We start from the raw sequence: 27,011 nt of genomic DNA, 5'->3' as shown, positions 1-27,011 counted from the left end.
TGCCACTGCCCCCTCTTAGTATATCGAAGTGCAACACATGGAGCATACTAAGCAGTGAACCAGAATAGTCGCAATTTCACTTTGTTATATGCCCAACTTAATTCTATTGCCCGACCGGAGGCCCGTGATGATACTATCACGTGATTGGGTGTATTGACCGGGTGATCCAATCAATGAAGGCAAATACGGCGAAGATAGCAATGTGTATGGCAGCAATTGAGTTTATGGAGTAAAAATATCAATGTCAAGATTATCAAAAGTACAAAAAATAAAAATGATAAGACATGTGTACAAGGTGACCAGCATTGAATTCACACTTGACACAATGGACGTGGAACCAATTTTGTTTGCTATACTCTAGTCAGATTAGCACTAAACACTAACACTTGATGCTGTTAGTGTCAAAAAGGTAATACCCATTACTTGCCATGTGCAAGACAAAAGCTTTAGTTGGAAGTTTACTACAATACGTTCAGGGAGTTATGCATAAATATAAATATTTATATAAATAAAAATATATACACACTTTTTTACATCTAAGATATTCACCATGCTTTTGACAACACACATTTTCTCCTCATGCTGTTTCATCGTCAATTCCTCTTTTCTTTTGCTTTCTTTCTCATCAATCACGTACGGAACGGGTGGTGCGTGCAATCTGGGGATAGAACGGGTTATCGAATCAAATTGAGCCAGTCCATATTTCTATCGAGAATGGCGGAAAAAGGTTTGATGTTGATTGATTGATTGATTACTTGGATTTACGTCGCGTGCGCCCAAAAGGGCATGTGCGACGGGTTTATTCCCGCATAGCGGGATGCTAAATGTTCCTGGAGGAGGGAGTTAGTGCCACATCCCCCAGGCGTTTATGTGCTCAATTTAGCCGTCAGGTCCACAGGTGCTCGACGAGAGCTTGATAGGAAAAAAAACAAAACAATAATGTAAATGAAAAAAATCATACAGAGTGACAAAAATACCTTAGATTACCCCGACGACCCGTTCTGATATAGGACACTCTCTATCATAATGATAGTTAAGTCCTATCCAGAACCAGGGTAGGACAAATTACGGTGGACCACAACGGTCAGGGGGTCCACCGTTGTTTCAGTTTGTGATTCATCATTATGATAGAGAGGGTCCTATGTCAGAACGGGTCATCGGGGAAATCTAAGGTATTTTTGTCACTCTGTGATTTTTTCCTTTAGATGATTGTTTTTATTCTTAACACCAATCTGTAGTCAGCTCGTAGGACTATGGACCTTTTTCAGGCAGTCGAATTTGGGTTTTTCCACGCCAGTATTTAACGTTTGCGCAATCAACGTAGGGCAACTTTTAAGCGATTGTCATTACATGTTCGTGAAAAAAAATTAAGATTTGTAAAGGTTTGACATCTATACAGCCTTCACAGAAATAGTGTGTTTTAAAAATCATAAATGAATATTTCAGTAACCTGCCTAAAACAGAAAAGTAGATATGAACACAAAAAGCATCAGAGAGGACCAGGGCAGTGGACATGATTTGTGGACCCTAGGAAAAATTATCCAGTAGGTCCCAATGAATAACACAAACAACGGTGGACCCCCTGACCGTTGTGGCCCCCGTAATTTGTCCTACCCTGGTTCTGGATAGGACTTGGATATGTTTCTGAAAGGAAATGGGTGGGTGGACGATTTTCCTGTGTGACCAGAATTACATTTTGTACAAATCTACGTGTCTCTAGATGACTCTTGAAGACTGTATACTCGTGAAAACTTACAAATCCCTTTCTTGCATATAATTTCATAGTAGATGGATGCATACAGGTGAACACAGCATTATCAATGCCAGCGCAATCAGATCCCTATCCCAATAGGAGTAGCCACACGTCGAGTTACACATAGCTGGTCGTTGCACATGTATAGCATGATGAGTTAACTCATCATTACAGGGCTCGAAATTAGCGGTAGTCCACTAGCCCGAGGCTAGCAGATTTCCTGTCAGACTAGTAACTTTCATAATGTTAATAGTCCGATGGGCTAGTAAGTTTCAGTTATGAATAGTCAGCGTTTGTTTACTCCATTCTCTAATAAAGACTTGACTTAGCAGATGTTCTGTAGAATCAAATCAATTGCTCCAACATTATCAAAAAGGAAACTGCATATTTTACATTTCCATTGAAATAATTATAAGAATTAGATCAGTTTATTATGATTACATTATTGACACATCCTTTCCATACAACTACTTTTTCTATGATGATAAGAATAGTTTTTATATTTTCCCTTACAAGAATGAACAAATAATTGAATACACGTGGAGATATCCAAGCAGAATGCCGTACATTTGTTGGGAATTAAAATCCCTGAGCATGGGCATCTAAGATTTGAAAATTTTCCAGCTTATTATTAATTTCAACAATACATTGAGCTTTGATTAATTATTAATAATTACCAAATTTACGACTTATGATACCGTAATTGGAGCTGTTAAATACAACCCACTGAGTGTCAGATGGCTTCATTTGATGGGAATACACCTTTTCCAAGCTGAAACTAACACTATCTTCTGATGCTAATATTTTATAACCGTGTTTACAATAGACACTGCTTTGATCATGCAGAACATCTGCTGAAGTTGCGTCTTTGTTAGGGAGAGGCTGTTTAATTGTGGGAGGGGACAAAGACATGTTTTGAAACATGTTCCTTGCTCTGACTTTCTTATATAATGGACACTGTACCATTCCTTTTCTTGCTTTAAATAATTTGCGTCAGCTATACTATAACATCTCGTATTTCAAAACAAGGCACAATTCCCTCCTTATAAGACATGTGGCCTTTGGTAGGTGTTTAGCCACCAGAAAAAAAAAGCAAAAGTTGAATGAGAATGATGAGGAATAATTCTTATGATGGGGGAAAAGCGTAATGGAAAGTTTTAGAAGAAATGGACAAAATACAGGGAATGGCCGACTTATGACGAGGAAAGGAACGTTTTGTGGTGTAACTGGTGTACGCAATTTGCAAAAAACAAACACACAGAAAACATCCAGTTTTGTTGTGGGTTATTCAAACTTTAAAATTGAATCAATAAATGTACATGAAAGCTGTGTGACATTGTTTTGTGAACAGGACTAGTAAAGATTTGGTTGGACTAGTAAATTTCTCAATATACTAGTCCTTCTGGCTTCAAAGAAATTTGTGTTAAATTCGAGCCCTGCAGTATTATCCAAATTTGTTCAAGGAATTAGCGAACTAAGGAGAGAGAGAGTAAATTCATTAGCCAATCCTATGTATCATGTTAGGCAGTTCTGGGATTCACATTCTTTCCCATTTATGTAATTTATGAACTAAATGGCAAATCTTTGAGGAATCGTGCTTAATATGTGATGTGCCACCTTTGGTGTTCATTGTTTGCTGCTAATTAGACAACTTGTTTATTTTCGGATTATTCGTTACCATGCAGTCATAAGGAGAGGGGGCGGAGTTAAGATGAGAGTCACGATGCAGTAACATAAAACAATAAATACTCATTTATTGTTAAAAATACTTAATGAAAACACACGCACAATTCAACTTTTATACAGGTGCGCTGGCATATTATTGTATACTACTATCTGCAGAGATCTATAATGACAAATGTTCTATTCATGTAAGAAGTATAGGCCACTCAAGTTGCCCTACGTGAAATGCGCATGACCGTACTGGATGCAGCTATGGGATAGGTTTGGCCAGCTAAAAGTAGTATCTAAAAATGATCTATATGTTCCTAACGACCTGATTGAAGAGCTTTCATGAGGGGGAATGGGCCCAACACACACTCATGTTAACAAAAAGTTGATTTCAGTTCATTATTGACTTTACTAAGTGTCGACCCAAGCAGTATGTAATGCCCGTTGCGATAGGTTGCAATGGTGATGTCACAACACGAAACCAAGCTTTAGGCGGGTGGAAATTGTTCCACATTTCCGCTGTTATATGATGTCCAAGAGAGGCAAGAGGGCAAGCAAGGAACTCAGCAAGCCAGGTTTGATGTTAGGCCTAGCTTACTCGCCTTATATTGGCTTTTATGCTGATATACAAAAAGCAGCAAAAAATATTACACATTATATGCTCATTTTTTTCTCCACCGACTTTACATTGTTAGAATTGTTCATTTTTTTACGATATTGCTCTCGTGCATAACTTCATATTGAACTCGTGTGTGCCCAATAATGTATTAAGGACTACTTTGTAAACAAATCATGTATACTCTCGTAGTAGACACTTTACAATTTGGTTGACTAAATTGGTTTCTGAATGAACTAAACAAGATGTTTCGTGGACTGCCACATACCAGCTGCTTTGACACATTCCGTGTTAACATATTTGATACAATGTTTCAGATTTAGGCTAGCTTATAGACGCCAGACAGGGTCCTTACAAATAACTTGCAAGTGACAAGGCATAAATTGTCTTCTTTAGCTGGTAATTAGAATGGAAAAAATATACTTACAGTTTTACATCCTGAATTTCCTCAAAATGTATTTTCTTAGTTCTGCAAATCTGAATTACATGAGCCATGTCATGGGTTCTCAAGCTTGATTAAACATTTCGAAATTGTCCTGTAATTTGGACTATATTCCAAGTGCAGTTACATCCTCCTTACTGCACCCAAAATGAAATAAACATTAAATTCCAGTCTTTTTGATGGTTGCAATTGAAAGACTTCATATTTTTCCTCACATTATGATTTCAAACATTCAATAACAGAACAGAAACATACTTGCAGATGTCAACATGCTTCTCCCTTGCTGTTTCAGTCTGATGTATTTCGTTTAGAATTGGCACAGATAAATCCAGTCAATAATAAAAAAAATTCATAGAATAGACAAAAATACCAAAATCTATTAATTCCACATCAAATGGAAAACTTTTTGCAATGCGCATTCATTCACAAAATGACTCCAAATTAGAATTTTAAGTAGACCAAATTGCCATTTTCTTCTGAAAGTTATCTCTAGCACGTGACTAAGCTCGGACGGAGTTGTGTGCACAGTAATAATGTTGTTGTGTAATGATGAACTGTGTTTGTGTATTTAGTTTGAAATACGGCATATATTCAGTCACTTTGTTTCTTGCAGTGTATTTTTTTTTATATAATTAAGCCTTAGGCAGAATAAGAAAATGAGCATGTATTAAAAAGGTTACTGCATTTGTATGGGGAAATATGAACTCATTTTGTTGGATGGATATACTGCACTCCCAAGGTCATGCATTATTTCCATCTGAAAATTTTTTCATATTTTCCCATGCAAATGCAATAACCTATAAATATTTATTTTATAATGAGATACTACAGTATATCAGCAGGAGAAAAAATTATGCTGTGTTTATCGTCACAGTAGTAATATCACTTGTTTATAAACTACTTTCATTTTCAAAGTAAATGTCATACAGGCAAATTACACGCACTTACTAGTGTTAAATTAAATAAAGAATATTGTTTTAAAATTTACTACCAATTTTGTGTAGCCTGCATATATTCAGTCCTGACTATTAAATGATCTGCACCTTAACTTTAATCTGTCCTGGAATAGTAAAGACTGTAATTATAATATCTGTTGTTGTTGTTGCGGGGTGTAACGCCATTTTTCAGCACGATAGGCTATACATGGCGGCCAGTATTAATGGTGGAGGAAGAATCCGGAAAACCCCGGAAAGAACCACCGACCCACGAGAAGCTACTGGCAAGCTTTCTCACATGCCCACATTGGCTGAATCTTAGACTCGAACCGCCGCAAACAGAGGTGAGATGGCAGTGATCCGTAACGAAGAGCGCTTTAGACCACTCGGCCACTCGGGGCCCCCTATAATATCTGTAATAACCCTCCCCCCACCATGATGACAGCTAATGATTATGTTAGCATTTTGTTCATTTATCTGCCCTTATCATATGTACTAATCAAGCAAGTTCCATACTGTTAGCTCCTTTCTTTTTAAGTAATCGTAAGCTTCATTGCATTTGCTGTTTTAAACCTAATCTGGTGTTTCTGCATTTGTTCTAAATTTCAATTCTAGCCAGTAACTTTTTTCAAATAATAATTCTAAAACATTTAAATTTTTTTTAATCTTTGATACTAAATTCACTTCTACTAACTGACTTTTAAAATTCTTGCTAATCATTTGTGTTGTAATGCCTTGTTTTATATAATTGTTGGTCAAAAGCTAAATTAGAGCTTATTTTGAATTTTTGTTTTAAACCATGCCAATGTTAAAAAAATCTTTTCATATCATGTTTTATCTTATCTCATCTCATCTCTCATCTTATCTTTCATCAATAAACTTACAGATGAAATTGCTATGGACTTGTACAATGGTGGTAGGGTACTAGCCTGGGTCAAGAAAAGAGCACATTGATCTAATCATCACAACATAAGGTAGTAGGAATTTGTTTATCAACATTTGTAGCTTTCATTGTGACATTCAACCTGGATTGTACTGGATCATACCTTTTGGTTGATTTCATCCACATTCATGTATCTAACATTGATTTTGCAGTATGTACTTAATGGAGCATGTAAGTTAAATAATGACCTTCCAAAGGAATATAGATGCATGAGAATCCAAATAAAGTGAATATTTGTCATTTAAAGGTATGTAGAATCAAATTTAAAAAAAATTGAACCCATTACCGAAATAATCCATGTTCAGGTCATACATGACTTGTGTGATTTTACTTTGTTTTTAGAAGCATATATATATATGCCCTCATTTATGTTGTTAAGACACGCAGTTCCATATTTAGGCCTATCTCTTTTCTTTCTCGTTTTCTTTTCTCTCTTTCATACCCTCTTCATTTCTCTCACTCTCAACATTAGGGTGAACAAGTGGCCCTTTATCAGGTGTTTAGCTAAAGTGTTTGGCACCTGGGGCAGATCATTCCTTTGGAACCCCCCCAAATAAATTTAAAATGTAAATACAGAAAAATATTTTATGTTTGCAAGCAGATTTTTAAACAGTACAGTACTGTCATAAGCAAATTTGAAATAACTTTTACTTCAACAAATTTTTCATATGGTTTTAAAACTTATACTCAGTCTGGTATTTCAACTCTCCCGATGGCACCCCCACCCCTTGTTGGCTGTCACTTGGGGCAGACTGCCCCCTCACACTGTACTTAATATGCCACTGCCTCTAGTATATATTGATGTGATCATTGGGAAGGTGCTGTCCAGAATGCCTAAAAATGAACCTCAAACCACAAAAAGTAGATGTTCGAGTATTAACACATTATAATTAATAATCCATATGAATCATGCAAATTCTCAGTGACTGAATTTGCACGACTTGTTGCTATATATTTTGTTTCACCGATGTACAATATTGTATATATTTTATTCTCGGTTTCAATAATGGCACTTGTTTTTAAGGAAATGCCAAATTGAATATAGGTTATCAGAGATCTCGGAAACACTTAATTTTGCGTTCTAGCGAGAACTCTGGGTTATGTTCTATAGTTTTGTATTCATGCATGGATTTAAATTTTTAAAGAAAACTAATATATCCCGTTTCCTCACTGATTATACTGCCTGTTTAAAGAAGACCTGGTATATATTAGCTGTTGCTGAATTTTTTTTAATTCTCTTTATTTTGGTGAATGATTGTAAGTATGTATGGGTTATAGCGTTTATACATTGGCCTTACATTAGATGTGCACTTATAAAAGAAACTGCTGAGCTAGCTTATTTGGTCATTTTCACTTCCTGGACTTCAGAAGTAAATTGTACAATAAAGAGCTCATAATTTTGTTTTGGTAATTTATTCATTGCATTTTCAGAAGCTGGTATTTTCTGGTTTGGCAAAATTCATTTTCCCTATTTTAATGACAGATAAAGAGTCTACTTTAGACTAATTCAGGTTGATATTTTGAGCACATGGAATGAATCATTGTTAGCTGTGTGCTTAGAGCAGGTACAATTTCAGAAATTTCAGCCAAAGTACATGAAAGTTACATAAGAGGTATGCCAGCGTTCGCTCCATTCTTTATAATGTGAATGTAAACAGCTTCACCTTACACCTATCACTTTTATAGAAGTCCATAATATCTGCTAAGAGCATCCCCACTGTCATATAATTGTCTGTCATATAATTGTCTAAGTAGTGATTTTATTGCTGTATATGATGGAGAAACCAGGCATTCATGAGTGTTGGTTGAAATCTGAAATTAAGTAACGGACAAAATTTGGGTACGGCATCTGTTACTAAGTTGGACTGCAATATTCACATATAAATGCAGAAATAAACAAACGTAGAAACTAAAATGAATACAGATCAACTCACAGTATTAAAATCCATTGTTTAATGATGCTACACTCTCAGTGCTGTGGCGCCATCCTTACACTCTGAGTGCTGTGGAGCCATCCTTACACTCTCAGTGCTGTGGAGCCATGCTTACATTCTCAGTGCTGTGGAGCCATCCTTACACTCTCAGTGCTGTGAAGCCATTCCACACTCTGAAGGCTGTGAAGCCATTCCACACTCTGAAGGCTGTGGAGCCATTCTACACTCTCAGTGCTGTGGAGCCATTCTGCACTATAAATGCTGTGGAGCCATTCTACACTCTGAAGGCTGTGGAGCCATTCCACACTCTGAAGGCTGTGGAGCCATTCCACACTCTGAAGGCTGTGGAGCCATTCCACTCTCTGAAGGCTGTGGTGCCATTCCACTCTCTGAAGGCTGTGGTGCCATTCCACACTCTGAATGCTGTGGTGCCATTCTACACTCTGAATGCTGTGGTGCCATTCTACACTCTGAATGCTGTGGTGCCATTCTACACTCTGAATGCAGTGTAGCCATTCTATACTCTGAATGCTGTGGTGCCATTCTACACTCTGAATGCTGTGGTGCCATTCTACACTCTGAATGCTGTGGTGCCATTCTACACTCTGAATGCTGTGGAGCCATTCTACACTCTCAGTGCTGTGGAGCCATTCTGCACTGTAAATGCTGTGGTGCCATTCTACACTCTGAATGCTGTGGAGCCATTCTAGTGGCGCTCACCAGATAATATGTACTTTTGAGAGAGTGACGTATGTAAGGTGAAGTAGTTTGCATTTAAAACATGCACAGTGGAGAGAATGTTTGCATACCTCTATGCTACATTAATGTAATGTGGATGATATTTCTTTTGGATTTTGTACTTTTGGAAATTTTATATGATTTAAGCACACTGCTAACTAAAATGACTGCTCCCTTGTGTTAAAAAGTCAGTCTGAATTAGTCTAAAGTACACTATACATAGCAGCTATTAAAGTAGGGAAAATGAATTTTGCCAGACTAGACGATACCAGCTTCTGAAAGTGCAATGAATGAATTACCAAATATATAAAATGTAAAAAAAGTTATCGGCTCTTTTTTATACAATTTACCTCTGAAGTTCAGGAAGTGAAAATGACCAAGTAGAGCTAGCACTTTTTTGAAAGGTGCACATTTGAAGTAAGGCCAAGCTGTATACTCTATAACCCATAGTACACCCATCAATCATACACCAAAATAAAGGGAATTAAAGGTTCTTTGCATTATACCTAAGATATACAAGGTCTTTCTTAAATAGCCAGTATAACCAGTGAGGAAAGCCGGGGACATTCTTTTTCTTTAAAATCCTAACCCTATGCAAAATGCGAAACTGTATAGTGCCACCTCTGAATGCTGTGTAGCCATTCTACACTCTGAATACTTTGATGCCATTCTACACTATGAATGCTGTGGAGCCATTCTACACTATGAATGCTGTGGAGCCATTCTACACTCTGAATGCTGTGGAGCCATTCTACACTCTGAATGCTGTGGAGCCATTCTACACTCTCAGTGCTGTTGAGCCGTTCTACACTATGAATGCTGTGGACCCATTCTACACTCTCAGTGCTGTGGAGCCATTTACATTACCCCCACCACAGCAATGTTCACTGTATCAATCTGTGCCAGAAATATGGAAAGTAGTGTCTCATCCTTTTCATATGGAAAAGTCACTAAATGATAAAATACACAATATGAAAATCAGTATACATACAGTTTAAATTTGTAGTAAATCCCTTATCCTTTAAAGGCTGTCTACTTCACATCATGTCACATGCAATATTATATCAGAAATATACTTCTTTTGTAAAGTTAAATATTCTTTAGAAATGTATTTAACAAAAGCAGAATTTTACCTGTTGTGTCCACACAATACAAAACCCAGCAGCTTAGGATGTGTACATAACAAGTTGTTAAAAGTTACAGAACTTCTAAGTGTGCCAACTTCTAGCTTGTGCTTGAGATTTTTGACCAAAATGTTTTGAGAATACTGGGACTTGTCCAGTGTTTTCAAATCTTTTTTGAATGCAAAAATTAGGCTCAGACAAACAAACTATGTTTTATATTGTATTCGAAATACAATTCTCTCATTAAACATTTTTTTTGGAGGAATGAAACTAAATAACTTATTGATTGTATATCTTAATATTTTACTCATCTTGTAGTAAATTCCATTTTTGCTAACAAGACATTCCTTGGAAACTTTATATTACACTTCTTGCCAACATGTAGTATACATGTACTGTGTATGAAAATCACTCATTTTGCTATGTAGAAAATTGTGCTCATATTATCAGCTAACAGGCAGACAGACAGATGTCCAGGTTGCAGGAATATTTCCAACATACATACATACATAGACAGATGTCCAGGTTGCGGGAATATTTCCAACATAAAGACCAGGGTCCTTGGGTGACAGTCAAAAGAGTGAGCCTTACAAATCACCAACATCTCACCTCTGCGTTGGTTTGAATCACAGGCTCAGTCTATGTGGATATGAGAGAAAGCGTGTCATTCGCTTCCTGTGGGGTAGTGGTTATTCTCGGTTATTTCCAGGCTCTTCCTCCGCCAGATATACTGGCCACCATGTATAGCTTATTAAGTGCTTAAAAAATGTCTTAAAAGACATGATCCAACATGTTGATCCATATAATGTAACATAATTGTACAAATACTAACATCATATCTAAACATTTTTCCCTCCCACATATAGTATTTGCCATTGGTAATTATATAAATGGAAATAAGAAAAATATAAGGCCAGAAAATGTTAGTTCTATATTTTTCAGGAAAGCTGTATCGTAATGTTCTGAAACGATGTCTGCCACAATTAGTGGAGAATCTTGACTTTGAAATAGTCTCCATCTATATGCAGGGGAAAGGAGTTTTAACAGATGTGATATTACGTGACATCAGGGTAAGACTAGTGATAGATTTACTGACATTTTGTATGATCTTTCATATGATTTTAGGATGGGTTTAAAAGTGATATACAATTGAATTGTTATAGTAATAGCTACTCTGTAGCTCATCTAGCCATGAGGTCAAGCTAGCTTAAAACCTTGCAGATCTATTCACCCTAAAGGTTTTAATTACAGTATCTTCATTAATACTGAAAATTTTCTAACTTAAATGAAAAACAGCTACCTAAAGTGCAGACTCGCAATTAATGAAAAGAGGGATAAAGAATTTTGTTGTGAAAAATTTATAATTATACCATGACACTAGCTCCATCCTCTTTGATCGAAGAATGCATTATATATATATAAAAAAAATTATTTGCTGCCAAATTTATTGATATACACAAACTTCATGCTACTTGTCATGATATGATCTGGCAGAATTGAATAGCCTAGTTTGGCTATGGTAAATTTGTTTTCAGGTCAGTTCAGGCTTCTTACCTGGTAGTTGAAGTTGGTGACTACAATTCTTGCAGATTTTCGGCACCTTGTGAGGCTCTAAAGTCCATCTTAGTTTTCCTCACAATAGAAAATACTGTTTCACTGTCGCTGATTTGCAACAGAGAATGGTTATGTTCAACAAGAAAACTCAATGCTTCGGCAATGGTAGCTTGCAGGTCTTCAGTCAAAGGCCAAAATTAGTCCAGAACTTAAATTTGCAGGGTGTTCTTAATTTTTCCAAGATCAGTGTGCTTTCTGCTTGCAGTATGCTTTTTCACATTGTCTCTGCCACATACTCACAGAGGCTTGCATGGTTGCTTACAATTTATGTCATCCATGTACAACATAATAGTATTATTATATAGTACATATATGATAATGACAGGTACATTGTAAACAACTAAACGAGTCCATGTGCACATTCCCAATTCTAAAATTTGTTGAACACTGAGTGCAAAACACATAATGAACATCGATGCTAGATGGCTGAATGCAAGGCCAATTTTTGGTGTATTCCAATCCATATTTCAGTTTTTGTGGAATATATTCTTTTTTCTTGGAGGTGAAATTTTTTTAACTATAGTCTAGCTTAATTACAAAACGTTATTAATCCAGAAAATGAAATGTCGAACAGTTCACTCTTAGAGGTGTCAGTGCAGGTGCAGAAAAATGTGAGCTCTAGCATATCTTTCAATATTTCAAAAATTACTACTCAAAAGAGTGGTCTTCATTTAGTGTTTATTTTAAAATAATTACAGTTTCTATGAGTTTGTGCATATGCCATTTAAGAAAAATTCCAGCTTTCTTCACAAATATTTGTAAAATGTCTGCTCTAATCATAGATTGAAGTACTTTAAAATGCATGCTACAGGGCAATCTGTAAACAATTGGATATAGGTCTACTAACAGCGCAGCTAGCAGCACGGCACCATTATTGGCATCAGTGACCCCAGCTGACATCGTGACAAGCACTCAACTGGATAAAATTTATTTTATTCCTGATTTAAGCCCATCGAGAATTGGGAATTCATGATTGTTTTGCATGTGGTACAAATCTGTGATTGCTTTCAAGTCGTGAAATTTACACCAAAATCATGAGGGTTAGCAGGTCTGGTAAAAATGTATCGAGGGATCAAGTATAAAATGTATCGAGGGATCAAGTATAAAATGTATCAAGGGGGATCTAGTATAAAATGTATCGAGGGGGATCTAGTATAAAATGTGTGAAGGGATCGAGTATAAAATGTGTCAAGGGATCTAGTATAAAATCTGTTCTTAAGAGGATGATTTAGTGGGCTTTGTCTTTTTAATTCTTTTCTCGAAGTATGCCTCATTTTTCATATCAAATTATAGCAGTTCTAGGAAATAGCCAAAGGCGATGAGAATTGGGTGTATTGAGCATCACTCGATGAGTTTTCTAGTAATGGTGTGAAACCAAGTTTTTTTTCAGCTGCATTACATAGAATGCTGTCTGGCATTTCTGTGCATCTAAGATTTCCGTCAGCAATATTGAAATAAAACGCATACCAAATTTGAATGATTGACAAAAATAAAGTACTGCAATACTTACCAAGTGCAAAAGCTGTGAAGCTGCTGGGAGACCTGGAAGCATCCACTCCCCTTCAATTGTTTTTAAATAAACTTCAAAGTCCTGCATTTAGATCATATTTGGGAGGCATTTTGGGGTAAAAATTACTAAGCAAAAGAGGCACTTTTTCTCCAGACTTAATTATTTCCAGTTATTGGTATAAAATATTCAAACACAGCACCAGAAACAAGTGTTAGTGTAGGTTTGTACTTGCTAATTTTATTGCAACTTATGACTCCATCAACATTTTAATATCAGAGAGAAAATTATTACAAAACTGCATGGAGTAATCAGACAAATATTCTGACTTAAGAATACACCAGAAATTACATGTATAAATGTGTAGAAATGTTCATGTATAAATAGATTAAATACTTATCAATCAGTAATTTCTGTCCTGTACCGTATATCTCTGAAAGCTAACGACAAAGTAGATATCATCATATCATGATACTTTAAAAATTAAAAAATTTGAATAAATGGGGTCAAGATTTATGGTAGTTGAATAATCCAGAATGTCACAAGCAGAAAACATCTTTTTTTTGCACATGAGACAGCAAACGTTTCTGCTTTCTTTAATATTCTTTATGTGCTACTGAGGCCGTTTAGAGTCTTTTGGTCCTGCAAAAGATCCATTTTTTTGAGAAACAACACGAGATCATTCATCATCCATGGCAAGGAAATACAAAATATGTGGATGAATGTAAAATAAGGCCTTGTTTATTTGGAAATGTTATTCTTTAGGCTTGGAGGAAGTATTACATTATGGATTTGATTTATTTGCACTTTTAAGCGTATTCTTTTTTAAAATTCCTAGTTGAAAAACATATAATGGTTACTTTTGTATGCCTCTATAGGACCAGCGAACAACTACTGACAAAATAAGGGAGCTCATAACACGGATTCAGCAAAGAGATGTGAAAACCTATGAAATGTTTAAAGCATGTCTTGTTGAGGCTGGACAGACCAATTTAAAAGACATGCTGGAAGAACAGGAGGAAAACGAAATTGGACAGTGCACAGGTAGGCCATTCATCATCTGCCATCTGCAATGCATGATCTGCCTTGTCATTTGTCTAAGAAGCGATCAGCAACGGCTATTTTCAAATTTTCTCAAAAAACAATTTTAGTGAATTTTAAACAGAACTGGGGGGGGAGGGTCCTGAGTGTCCAAGTGGTCTAAAGCCCTCTCCGTTCAGGATCACAGCCATCTCACCTGTCTATGTGTGTTCAAGTCTAGGATTTGGCCAGTGTGGGTGTGTGAGAAAGCTTGCCAATAGCTTCTCGTGAGTCAGTGGTTCATTTAGGGGTTTTCATGGGTTCTTCCTCCACCATTAATACTGGCCACCATGCATAGCCTATCCTGTGTTGAAAAATTGGCATTAAACCCCTCAACAACAACAACTACAGCCAGACTTGGGTTTTTTTCGGGGGGGAGGGGTGTTTTCATCACAAACGATGCTATCAGCCATCAGCTGTGAAAACCTTTAAATGACTTGTCAGAATCCTTTCAGTAGAATATTACTATATTTGACAGAATCAATGCACTGAAGACTTTCAACCTTTTACCAGACACAAATATTTCCTATGTTATTGGAAAAAGAAAGCCCTTCAAATTGTTTTTTACATAAAACAAATACATACAAGTTTTTACTTTACTTGACTGAAAAGAAGCATCTTGGCATAAACAGCTTACAGATTTTTTATAAATAGTACCTATAAACCAGCAAATATAGCTACCACTACAAAAAGTGGAAAAATCTTTGAACAATGTCTCTGAAGCCTCCGAACCAAATTGGTCAGAGGAAGAAGCATTTCTTTCATATTTATTGAATTGATGCTGTTACTAACAATGATGTGAGGGTTGTTATGGCTGGGGTGGGGTGCTCCCAATATTTTATTTAAATTATTATAGACGTCCCATCCAGGCTCGATTTTGGTTGGAAGTTAAATTTACTGAAAGATGGATGTAAAGCTCCGAGCCCTCAGTCAGCATTACTGATGTTAATGATTACAAAATTAATTCTCACCACAAGCTAACAGTCTACATAATTCTCTATGTAATACTCAAGCCCATTTCTCAAATGCGCATGTAAATGAAACACTACAAAGATAATTCTGCATACTAAAATGATGGTAGTAATTAAGTATACATACCACAAATAATCACAATTATGATGTCGTAATATTTTGCAAAAATCTAGAAAATAATTCAGATATTTTCAAAGCTTTGTTTTTCCCTAGGATTTGTTTCCAAGTTTTAATGCTAAATTACGAGTGGCTTTCTCACAGTAATCCCATTTGCTCAGGGATCTTCTCAGGAGAACTACTGACCTTTATGCTTTGAGTTATGAAGTTACAATTCAGATCTAAATTGTAATCACACCATCTATTTCAATTTTTGATTGGGCATTGCTTTGGACTGATCCAATCAAACTTAGTGGACAATGTCCACCTCGCTATCTGTCAGTGGGGTATGGATGAGAACACACCTCATTCACTCCCCGTGAGCTTCCATCTGATCTTAGAACTAAGCTGTGACACATAGGTGAGAAGTCATGTGATCTACTGCCTGTGCCAATTAAAGATTTCGGTCTTTTGGCTGGTCACAGTAACCTTGCGTAAGAGACTTAACTCTAGCCCGCTGCAATATTTAGACATCAAACACAATGCTGCAGCATATTAACATGTCTTAATACCTGGCACATGAGAAATGAAAAATGTTGCAATGACTTTTTAATTTTTATATGCATCTTAAAAATAGTTTTCAGACACAACAAATATAACAGCTCACCTTTCTAATAGATTTCTTGCTGACATTAATTTACTTCCCTTCATGGATTGCTCCAGTGGCCTGCCTAGTGATTAGAGTGCCCGCCTCTGATGCAGAAGGTCGTAGGTTCGAAACCCGGCTGAGTCATCCCAAAGAGTTATAAAAAATGGTGCTAACAGCTGCATCACTAGGCCATCAGCATTAAGAGGTTAGGGTTAGGACTGGTCTGCCTGGTGTCAGGATAACGTGCCTGAGTGGGATATCATACTACATGTCTGTGGTATGATATCCCAGTGCTAGACATCACTCTAAACTGCCTCACTGCAGACATTGTAGCAGTATGTCTAAAAAAATTGTTAAAGCTTCATTACCAATCAAAATTACACACACTTCCTTTATGTTGCAAGAAGTTCATTATGAGAGTTATTTCCCTTGTTAAGACAGGCATATGGTACAACTTTGTTCAAGAGATCTGTGCAAAGGATTTGTTGATCAAAATTATGCACAAAATATAATTATCACTGGTACTTCTGCATGTATACCTTATGTAAATAACACTAATGATATGTACATGTCTTGTCTTTGTAAAACTTTTGACATCCCTCTGTTAGTCACTCAACACATGCTTAATTATTTAATGTTTTGTAAGACTTTGTGGTTAGCTACTTTAAATAATACACCTGTATTCTTTGAGGTTACAGGTAAGGACTATTGGATTGAACAGACATGTATACTGTAGCATAATATACTATAGCTGCTACTGTTACTGTTTATTATTATTATTATTATTAGCGTAATTGGTTGTAAGGTTAAATTAGCATTGGTATTGCCCACTATAGATAATGTGTCATGCTTTCATCAGCTATTACTTTCTTGAACTTTTTTTTAAAAATTACTAGACCCACTGTAACCAAATTAGGCAGAGAATAATTGAATGAGGGACTTTATCTACAATTCTTGATAATCTGTCATCAGGCATGACTGAGTGCTAAAAATAGAATAGAAATTTACACAGCTTCCAAAAAAGGCTGAACGCATCTGACAAAACATTCATATATTAAAAATTTGTCAGGTTTTTGCACATGTTGCTGATCTGCCTTCATCTGTCTCCACTTGTTCTAGAAGAACACTGCCATTACTAAAAATAAGTAAACCTTTAGAGCCACCAAACTTCAGAATAAGCTTCCTTCCATTAGGACCTTTTGAATTTGTGCAGCTGGTCCATCAAATGTGGCCACCAGAACAAAAATATAATTTTGTTATAAACAACTTCTTGTCCAAAACTGCTAAACAGAACAAGATCATATTTAACAGTAAGAGTTCTCGTATTGTACGGATGATGCCAATCCAAAATCAGATATGTATATCATTATTATGATGGCATACCTTACATGACATCTCCAAAACCACAAGATTTTGACTAGTTTTGTCAGAAAGCATCGTAGCAAGAAGACCTTTCAAAATTTATTCCAGATAATGCCATTTCACCATCATATTTGGCCACTGTTATTAGAAATGGAAAAAGTTTTAATTTTTTCTTTTTTAAAGTCACTGTGCAGAAGTTGAGACACAATGGTCTGGCATTTTTTTAATTTATATGCTGATCTAAATTCATATATGACCACTTGTTAAAATTATTTATCAATACTTATCCTTAGTCTTCTCCCATACCTTATTCCTCTACTCTCATTTCATACTAAGTCAATATCATGGTTGACTTTGAAGTTTCATATAAATCTTTATGCTTAATTTTGCTCACCTTCGTTTTAATATGATATAATCATTATTTTTATCATGAACTTGGTAATGCTATTATTTCAAAGTAGATTGGTACTGTGTGTATTGGGAGCTATTTGACTTAATATTGATTAATGATGGTCATATTGTACCATTAAAAAACAAGTATCTTAAAATACAATTATAAAAATCCCTTTCTGGAAACAAAAATTGAGTAAACAAGCATACAAAACTGCAATATCTATCTATATATATATATATATATATATATATATATATATATATATATATATATATATATATATATATATATATATATGTATGATTGTGTGTGTTGCATGGTTTAAGCGAACTTGAGTGACAAAGATTGGTCTACTACCAAAAGAGAGGAAGAAATGAGTGGTGATGGGGAAGAAAAGAAGAAAGGACATGTGATGATTAGTTATAGCTGGGCCCAAAAGAACAAGGCATTATGGATAAAGACACAGGTTGCGAACAGTGGATACACCATATGGATAGATGAAGAAAACATGGGACGAAGGTTGCATGACAGTATGGCTGATGCTGTGGAAAGGTCACATGTTGTTCTTCTTTGTATGTCCAGAACTTACAGCAGTAGTGAAAACTGTAGGAAAGGTAATTAGGACATTTACTAAACTGTAGGAAAGGTAATTAGGATATTTACTAAACTGTAGGAAAGGTAATTAGGACATTTACTATTCCTGGTCATTAAAATTGTTTTATTTTGCAAATGGAAATTACTGCCAGACTTACAAATGAGACTCTTTAGATATTTAAAGCGTTTTTGAATATGGATCAATTCTGCTGCCTGTTTATAATTTATTGAAGGATGATGTTATGATGGAACACACAGATCTTCAGCATTTCAGGCAATAAACTTACAATACATCAACATTTGTTAGGATGTTCACCCATTTAGTTGCTAAAATAGAGGTATGTTTTATGGCTGTTTCAAAATTCATATCTCAAACGTGGCTGCTTAGGACTGGTGCTGTCTCAGTTTTTAATACAGAAATATTAATATTCTAAGGATTGATAAGCAGCACAAAACACTGTTAATGCATGATATTTTGTGGCATAGTTTTCTGAGAGAAAAAAAAATCATTTTTATAAATAGTTTAGTACAGAAGGATGAAACTAAAACTTAATCCAAACAGTGCACATTTTACAAATTTTAATTATACTGGTCAAAGACCATAATAACTTATAGGATTGTCTGTTGTTGTCATCCATTATCCTCCCATCCATTAGATCAAGTTTTTTTATTGCTACTCCTCCTAGACTACTTCTATGATTGCCGTAAATGCTTACACATGTTCTTCTATGGTCTAGTTGATCCTAAATGAAACTTTATCTTGTACAAACATTCATTATGGCCACCACAGCAGCCATCTTGAAATTTTTTTTATCACTATTCCTTCTGAATGGATGGTCAGATCACGATATTGTTTTACAAACAATGACCACATAATATGATGTCTTGTTTTTCCTTAATGAATATGAAATCCATGCTGCCATAGGGAAAATCTTGTTTTAGTGGCTACTCCTGAAAGTCGTACTCAGGTATGGGCTTTTCACCAGAAGAAATTTGTTGACGTCTAGTTAGATCTAAATGAAAATGGAACCACTCAGACATCTAGTGTGGCTGCCACATTGGCTATCTTGAAAATCTTGTTATTGCTACTCTTCAATGCTTTGTCAAAAAGGGATTTTCACTAAAAGATTCCTTAATATGTTTTAGTTGATCTTAAATGAAGATGCTGTCACAGTCTGATGCACAGTACGGTTGCCTTAGAGGCCATCTTAAAAACCTCATTGCTATTCTTCTAGACTGAAAATTATTGGATTTTCACCGAAAGACTTCCTATGCCACGTAGCTGGTCCTAACGAAAATGGTGTTACACATTTGGCATGGCCACTACATCATCTCATTGCCTAAATGGATGGTTGTATCAGCATGGAGTTATTGTCACTGCTCCTCCTGAATTGATGGTTGTATCAACTTTGGATTATTACTAAATGACTTCATATCATATCTAATTGATCCTAAAATGAAAATGGTGCTGCTTAGACATCCAGTATTGCCTGTGGTGGCCATCAAAATAATCTTGTTATCACTACCACCTGAACAAATGTTTGTATCAGCGTGAAGTTTGCACTGAAAGATTTCTTTTGTCTGGTAGGTTGTGAATGCAAATGGTACAGATCTGACTTCTGATATGGCCTTGACAATGGCCATCTTGAAATTCTTGTTATCTTTGCTCCTTCTAGATGACTGGTTATGTTGATATTTTGCTTTCACCAACAAACAGTGTCTAATTGGTCCTATATATAAATGGTGTAATCCTGAAAAACTTATAATCATTAGTCCTCCAAAATGAAAAGTCGCATTACTATAACATTTCCACAAGATGTCTTGCAGGTATTAAGTTGCTTTTAAATGAAAATGGTGTCAATTTGAAATGCTTGTTATTGTTGCAAAGAATGATTATGACAGATGGTTTCAGTGCTCAGCAGTTAAATGAAAAAATGGGTTTTATCTTGAATTTATAGAAAATTGTTTTTGCCAATAAGTGCCAGTCTCTCTGAGGGTCTCTTGTTCCATCTATTGCAACTGTCTGGCTGACACTTCCATGTTTGGAAAACAAATATAACTAGAATGAATGAATTTCAGTATGTATGGATGGACGGATGCATGCATGCATGTACACGTCTCACTTGATAACTCACACAGAACAGGGTCCAGAAACATGGACCACACTATTAGCAATGGCCTGAGTTACTGTGGGACCTCAAAAAAATAAGTGCTTCATTCCCCTCACAGCATCTTAAAAACCACATGGGGTGGGGAATGTTATGTTTAAATGCTAGTAACTTGTTTTTTAGTTGCAATGAAAATATTTGTCTATAAAGGTCTCTTTCTTATGAAGTTGTTTGTTATTCTGTACAAGTTACATTTATTTTCAGGATGCCTGATATCTGAAAGATTGTTAACATTATTCCAACCGGTTTCAAGCAACATTTGAGTGTACATGAGAACATTGGTGTATTACATAACTGGTTTTTGTTGTTGTTGTTTAATCTAGCTTCTTGCTTTATATATTGCTACTAAGTACAAAGCAGAGAGTCTACAAAGTAGGGACCAGGTTAACTGCTGATACACCTTGAAACAAGATTTATTTTTCCAAAAACTAATGACATTTATTTTGTGAAACAAATCATTTTGTATTGCTCAGTAAAATATTGATGCTGTGATTTAATTGCAAATAATAGTGATGCTTCTCATCCTTGAGGATATCTCCAAGAGCCAATGAAGGAATTCTCAGAAACTCTTCTCCACAATGATCCTATCTGTGAAACAAAGCTCTTTATTATATAAAGTACTGATTTCATTTGGTTGCCTTCCTATCTTTGATCACATTTATGGATGAGTAGGTTATGGTACCGTATGGTATGGGATGGGTAGGGTATGGGAATGGGTATGGGATGGGATGGGTATGGTATGGGATGTATTGTATGTATGTATGGTATGTATGTATGTAAAAGGTTATCAGAGATATATGCAGTTTTCAGGTATATTTTTTTTATCACAACAAAAAAGAACATATATATTCTGTGATGTGAATAAATAGGATTTTCTATTTCCAGAGGCTTTGTATGCAAAAGAAAAGAAAAAAGAAATAATTGCACTGAAAGTGGAAGACTTCGAACCTGATGGATGGCTTGGCATTTTGGTTACAGACCTGATATTTTACAACTTTCATGAAAGATCCAATCATGATGAAGAGATGAAGAAACTTCTACAAGCACTTGACACTTGCTACAAAAAGAACTAGAAAGAGTGTTAAAGGTACATTTGAAAGGACCATCATAACTTTCAGAGCATCAGAATTCATTCAGATTTACATAAGGTCATATAAATCTTATTTTGAAATGCACTAAGTCATCTTATTCCGACATCCCAGAAATGCACAAGTCATTTTTTCTGTTAGGTCGTTACAGTGAGAGATATCTGGGCCTTTTGATTAAAGTACAATACACAGATACATTGCTTTCATCTATCTGGGTAGTATTGCCATGAAATTAGCCCTGGAATTTGAGTACACGTACAGTTAAGAGCAAATCAAAATACTGGTGCTCCAACTGCACTTGTAGCAAATCAACACAGACAAGTTTTTCCATCTTTTTCAACCTATTAAAACTAGTAAGTTGATATTTTGCATCAGAACTCTTCTTTTTCTAATTCTTCTGTCATTTTCTGACATTGCCACCTGTGATTGTGCTGCTTGCCATCATTCTTTATTTACTGCTTTTGTCTCAAGAACAGACAGAATATGCCCAACACCCAGGCGCTAACCAGAGTACTGGATCTGAGTAACATTACCTGTAAGTTGATTTCAGCTAACCCAGGCGTGTGTTTGTAATATTTGAGATGATTCAGTTCACTCAGTTATAATTAGACTTAATTAAATATGTACATGTACATATTCTTCATAGACAGTTTTAATTTTTATCACAATTGCAAAGAAGAATTGTAAGAATTTGTTGAAAAATGACATCTATCATCTAGGCAAAAGGCAATTTCCTAGTTAGGATGATCCATTCTGTATTTTGATTCACAGTTGTGCATGCTGAGCTCTATAAAGACTGGGAACCAGTTCAGTGTGATAGCTGATTGATGTATGCAAATTACAAATAGGATGAAAACAAATCAAAATGACCAAGAATTAAAATGTCAAGATACTTTTTCGACAAAATGGTTGCATTTGTTACGGTGCATACATTTTGATGCCTTTGATATTAAAGTAAATGGATCATTGACCGAGATATCAGTCATATTGGAAATCTTGTTATCACTAGTCTTCCTTAATGGATGGTCATATCAACATGGGTTTTCCAATTAAACACCTTTTGTCTTCTCTGTTTGGTCCTAAGTGGTTGGAGCTGATCTGGCCACAGCAGCCATCTTCAAAAACGTACTTCTACTTCACCTGAAGGAGAAGTCATATAACAAGGAGTTTTCGCAAGACTTCTTTTTGTCTAGCTGGCTGTAAATGAAAATGGTACTGATCTGATGATATCCAATATGACTGCCATGAAAGACAGTTTGTGAATCTTGTTATCTCTATTACTCCTGATTGGATAGTGATGTGTACATGGAGTTCTCACTAGAGGTTTCTTGCAACATGTTTGAGCCTAAATGAAAATATAGCTGATTTGATGTCTATTATGGTCACCACAGTGTCCATCTTTAAGATCTTGATGATGTTTCTCCTCCTGAATAGATTACCTTATTGACATGGGGTTTTCTCCCGAAGGCTTCATTTAATGTCGCGTTCAATGTAATTAAAAATGGTGTTGTCTCTGGTATAATAGGACCAACACAGCAGCTAGACTGAAAATCCTGTTGACAGCATTCATTTTCTATGGTGTCTAGTTCAATGTTAGTGAAAATGGTGTAAATCCGATGTCTAGTGTAACTCCCATGGCAGCCGTCTTGAAAATGTTATTATCGCTACTCTGCTGAATATGAATTTCTTGAACAACAAGTAGCATTTTCCCTCAAACTGTTTGAATTGAACATTGCAAACAAATAAATGCATCTTGTTTTAACTTCATTTATTTAGTATTTCCAGAAACAATGAATAGATAAATCCACTAAATAAAACTGGATGAATAAAACGATACATGACATAGGTGGTTTGTAGATTGTACTGTGTCCCTTTGCTGAGATGGCTTGATAATTAATTTTGTGGTTTTTATTTACTTTTGTACCTATCTATGAAGTGAGGAAGTAACATATGGAGGAAGTAACATATGGAGAAAGTTCCAATTCCATAAAAAATCTACTCCCTGAAAATGTTTGGAAGTTCTTTAAAGTTCCCTGTAAAGCAACTTTAGGATGATGTTCAAACCATATTCAAGGCACATTTTAACAAATCATACATTGGTCAGTGTATTATGCAAAGGGCCTTGGGATGTTTTAATGTGTAACATTTGTTATAGGTTAATTTAGGGAGCAGGAGGATTGAGCTTTTGACACTGACACTATTGGTTACATCAACTTCCTGGTTTTTTAAAAGCAAGGATTGAAGCACTCATTGGAAAACTCAGTAAACTAGAGACAATTAATACTGAAAGAATACTAATTCCTTTATGTCAGTTCGAACTGTATCATTGATCATACATAGTAGGTATATCACATCTATATCACACATTTGGAATGTTTATAACACATGATATCATCTAAATGTTTTGCTCATGACACCTTTCATTCGTGATTTGAAGTTGATATTTGGTGAAATACTTGCAAAAATATGATTGTTCACTAACAAGTTTCATTTTGGTTTGAAACTTCTCCAAGTTTTCCTTGACAGTTCAGTTTACGGAAATCACAAGGCCTCATGTTCTGATTGATCATTATTGAAATGTTTATTGTTTATGACAGCCTACAACTTCATGCACAAAACAACTGTTTATTGGACTATCCAGGTCTCATTTTGAAGGCCTACACAATGTCCATGTCTCATTTTGAAGGCCTACACAATGTCCAGGTCTCATTTTGAAGGCCTACACAATGTTCAGGGCCTAGTATGTAATGCTATAGACCTTCTTACATAAGTAACCATATTTTAGTCACCAGAAATCAATCTAAATTTTCTGTCCAGCATTCATATTACCTTGAATGTAAAAGTTATATGTACTCACTCCCAAGGCAAATCCAGCTAGAATGAATATCGACCCTGATTTGCAACTGCATACTGTGCCAGCATATCTAAGTCTGCATATGTTTGTTCTGTTGACAAATTGCATATACCCAGATCTGCAGGAGAATTACGTGAGAGCAGATCTTGGTCCGTGTAGTTTGAAGTTGAACACAACTTATAAATGGTAACTTGGCAAATACATATACGGAAAAGCCTAGTAATTGGCCTCTTTTCATGGAGTCTTTCTGAGAAATGGACCAAGGACCAATTGATTGTTTTGATACTAGGTAACTTACTGATTGCCGAAAAATAGAAAAGAAAGGAGAAAAAGAAGTCACTTGAATGCAGCAAGCCATACCTTTGTTTCCTTAGTAAAAAATGTTTATGTGAAGGCCACTTTTTAAAATTGAGGGAACTTTTTGTTGATGTATGAATTGGTGCAGTCTTTTTGTATGAATTGGTAAAATGTTTTTGAATGAATTGGTAAAATGTTTTTGTATGAATTGGTAAAATGTTTTTGTATGAATTGGTGTTTTTTGTATGAATTGGTAAAATGTTTTGTATGAATTGATAAAATGTGGAATAATAGTTATTCTAGTATTGATATATTATTGATATAAGTTTGCTTTATGTTTGAAATCTCTATCACTAATTTAGTTGACTTCTGTGTGTGAGGATTTCAAATATAGAAACAAGTTTATTTTATGTTTAAATCTTTGTAAACCATCATACATATTTTTAATGAAAAATTATTTTAAACTGTCATAAATATTTGTGAATGTTTTTGTTGCATAAGTTTACCTCTCTTGAATGTACCTTCTGAACAATGATATACCAGGATGTGCAAATGCGGGAATCACACAAAATACATATTTACACACCGCGTGGTCTAAAGCACTGTCCGTTACGGATCACTGCCATCTGACCTCTTTCTGCATGGGTTCGAGTCTCGGATTCTGCCAGCGTGGGTATGTAAGAAAGCTTGCCAGTAGCTTCTCGTGGGTCAGTGGTTCTTTCCGGGGGTTTACCGGGTTCTTGCTCCACCATTAATACGGCTGCCATGTATAGCCTATCATGTGCTGAAAAATGGCATTAAATAGAACAGATTCCCAATGAGACTCATCTTCAGATGTTTTTGATCAGTAAATAATGTCAGATAATAGTGAAGATGATGATGAATTTTAAAGCTATGAACTGTATCAGATTATTTTAATGGGGAAAGTGTTAATGAAGATACCAGTGAGTGATTTTGAAACCACAAAAGATATTGTATACAAGTCCAATATACATGGTGGATGACTGCATGCAGGTCACCCCCTTTTCAGTGGTATTTTGAAATTCATTGCAGTAAAGGGAGAATAAAATACATACAATTAAAATGTATAGTGACATTTTCATTCTTTTTTTAAACAATTGATCAAAATATCTCTATCCTAAACAAGTAGAATATGGCATTGATGGTCTTAAAACCCTATTACAGCATTATTGAGTGGATAAAAACTGCCACAATAGTCAGCAAATGGCATTGATGGTCCTAAAACCCTATTACAGCATTATTGAGTGGATAAAAAATGCCACAATAGTCAGCAAATGGCACTGATGGTCCTAAAACCCTATTACAGCATTATTGAGTGGATAAAAACTGCCATAATAGTCAGCAAAGCACTGATTTAAGGAAGTGAAATTTTGGCAGAGCTTATGTTACTGTAGTGTTATTTCAGACAGCAAACTGAAAGAGTGATCTCAGCACAGTACAATATTCATACACATTATGTTCATTGACAATCAACAGATTAATGCTTATGCAACTAGAGTAGACATTTTTTTAAAAAAAGGATGGATATTGATATATTAGGTAATATTTAACTATGGCTGTTTCCTCCTCCCTCTCTTTTTCTATTTCCCCGTTATTTTTGCGACTATGGGAGAGTTCCCCTTTTATATAAAATCCACTTGGCATCTCTTCATATAGGCATGGAAATTTAGTTAATGTACATGTTACCTTAATATACTACTATTTTGATATATATTTGTTAATACTTGCAGTTTAAACTATGTGCACGTACAAATGTTCATTTCAGGGTACAAGTGGTTTTATTGATTATTGTGGAACTCCTGTACAACCTCATGACAGTTGGACCAATGTAAACTGCAGATGTATATCATATGCTTAAATACACTTTTTTTAAACAACAGTGTCTGATTGCTTTTTCTTTTTTCTTTGTGCTCTGTCCTGATTTATCAAGGTAGTTTATTCTATTACCAATTTTCATGTTTCCAACTGAAGGTCAGGGTTTCTTTCCATTGGTTTTGAAAGATGCCAGTTTTTAATATAAGCTAAATTTTGTGTGAATGTATCTACCAAAGAGATCTCAGCAGATATTAATTTGCATGCCTTTATCAAACTCAATTATGACTCCTGTATCGATCAAAAATTTTACACAGAATTTTGAGTGTAGTCTTTTTCAATTGTGC

General features: G+C 35.4%; 1 protein-coding gene across 4 annotated transcripts; it reads left to right on the top strand.

Moving 5' to 3' along the window:
- The first annotated feature begins 658 nt into the window (after positions 1-658).
- LOC149783200 (uncharacterized) lies at positions 659-26,729 on the top strand. Of its 4 annotated transcripts, XM_089931432.1 has the most exons (6): positions 1,640-3,999; positions 11,099-11,226; positions 14,156-14,321; positions 18,157-18,444; positions 21,478-21,679; positions 26,618-26,729. In XM_089931432.1, the coding sequence occupies exons 1-5, from the start codon at positions 3,951-3,953 to the stop codon at positions 21,663-21,665; spliced, it is 819 nt and encodes a 272-aa protein (XP_089787558.1). In that variant the 5' UTR covers positions 1,640-3,950; the 3' UTR covers positions 21,666-21,679; positions 26,618-26,729. The 4 variants fall into 4 exon arrangements, with proteins under 4 accessions (XP_089787559.1, XP_089787560.1, XP_089787558.1 ...); XM_089931433.1 differs by lacking the exon at positions 1,640-3,999 and adding an exon at positions 659-727 and having other exon boundaries at positions 21,478-26,729; XM_089931431.1 differs by having other exon boundaries at positions 21,478-26,729.
- Positions 26,730-27,011: the final 282 nt, after the last annotated feature.

This window comes from Sinohyriopsis cumingii, chromosome 14, assembly GCF_028554795.1.
Source record: "Sinohyriopsis cumingii isolate HCF-2022 chromosome 14, ASM2855479v2, whole genome shotgun sequence".
NCBI classification, from domain to species: Eukaryota; Metazoa; Mollusca; class Bivalvia; order Unionida; family Unionidae; genus Sinohyriopsis; species Sinohyriopsis cumingii.
The sequence above is the reverse complement of the archived record's forward strand: the minus strand, read 5'-3'. Positions and strand labels throughout refer to the sequence as shown.

Excerpts from the sequence above, each read along its gene's own strand:
- LOC149783200 (XM_089931432.1), top strand. The coding sequence starts at position 3,951 with ATGATGTCCAAGAGAGGCAAGAGGGCAAGCAAGGAACTCAGCAAGCCA. Across the intron at positions 4,000-11,098 it reads CAAGGAACTCAGCAAGCCAG|GAAAGCTGTATCGTAATGTT; the intron begins GTTTGATGTTAG and ends TATATTTTTCAG. Across the intron at positions 14,322-18,156 it reads CGAAATTGGACAGTGCACAG|CGAACTTGAGTGACAAAGAT; the intron begins GTAGGCCATTCA and ends GCATGGTTTAAG.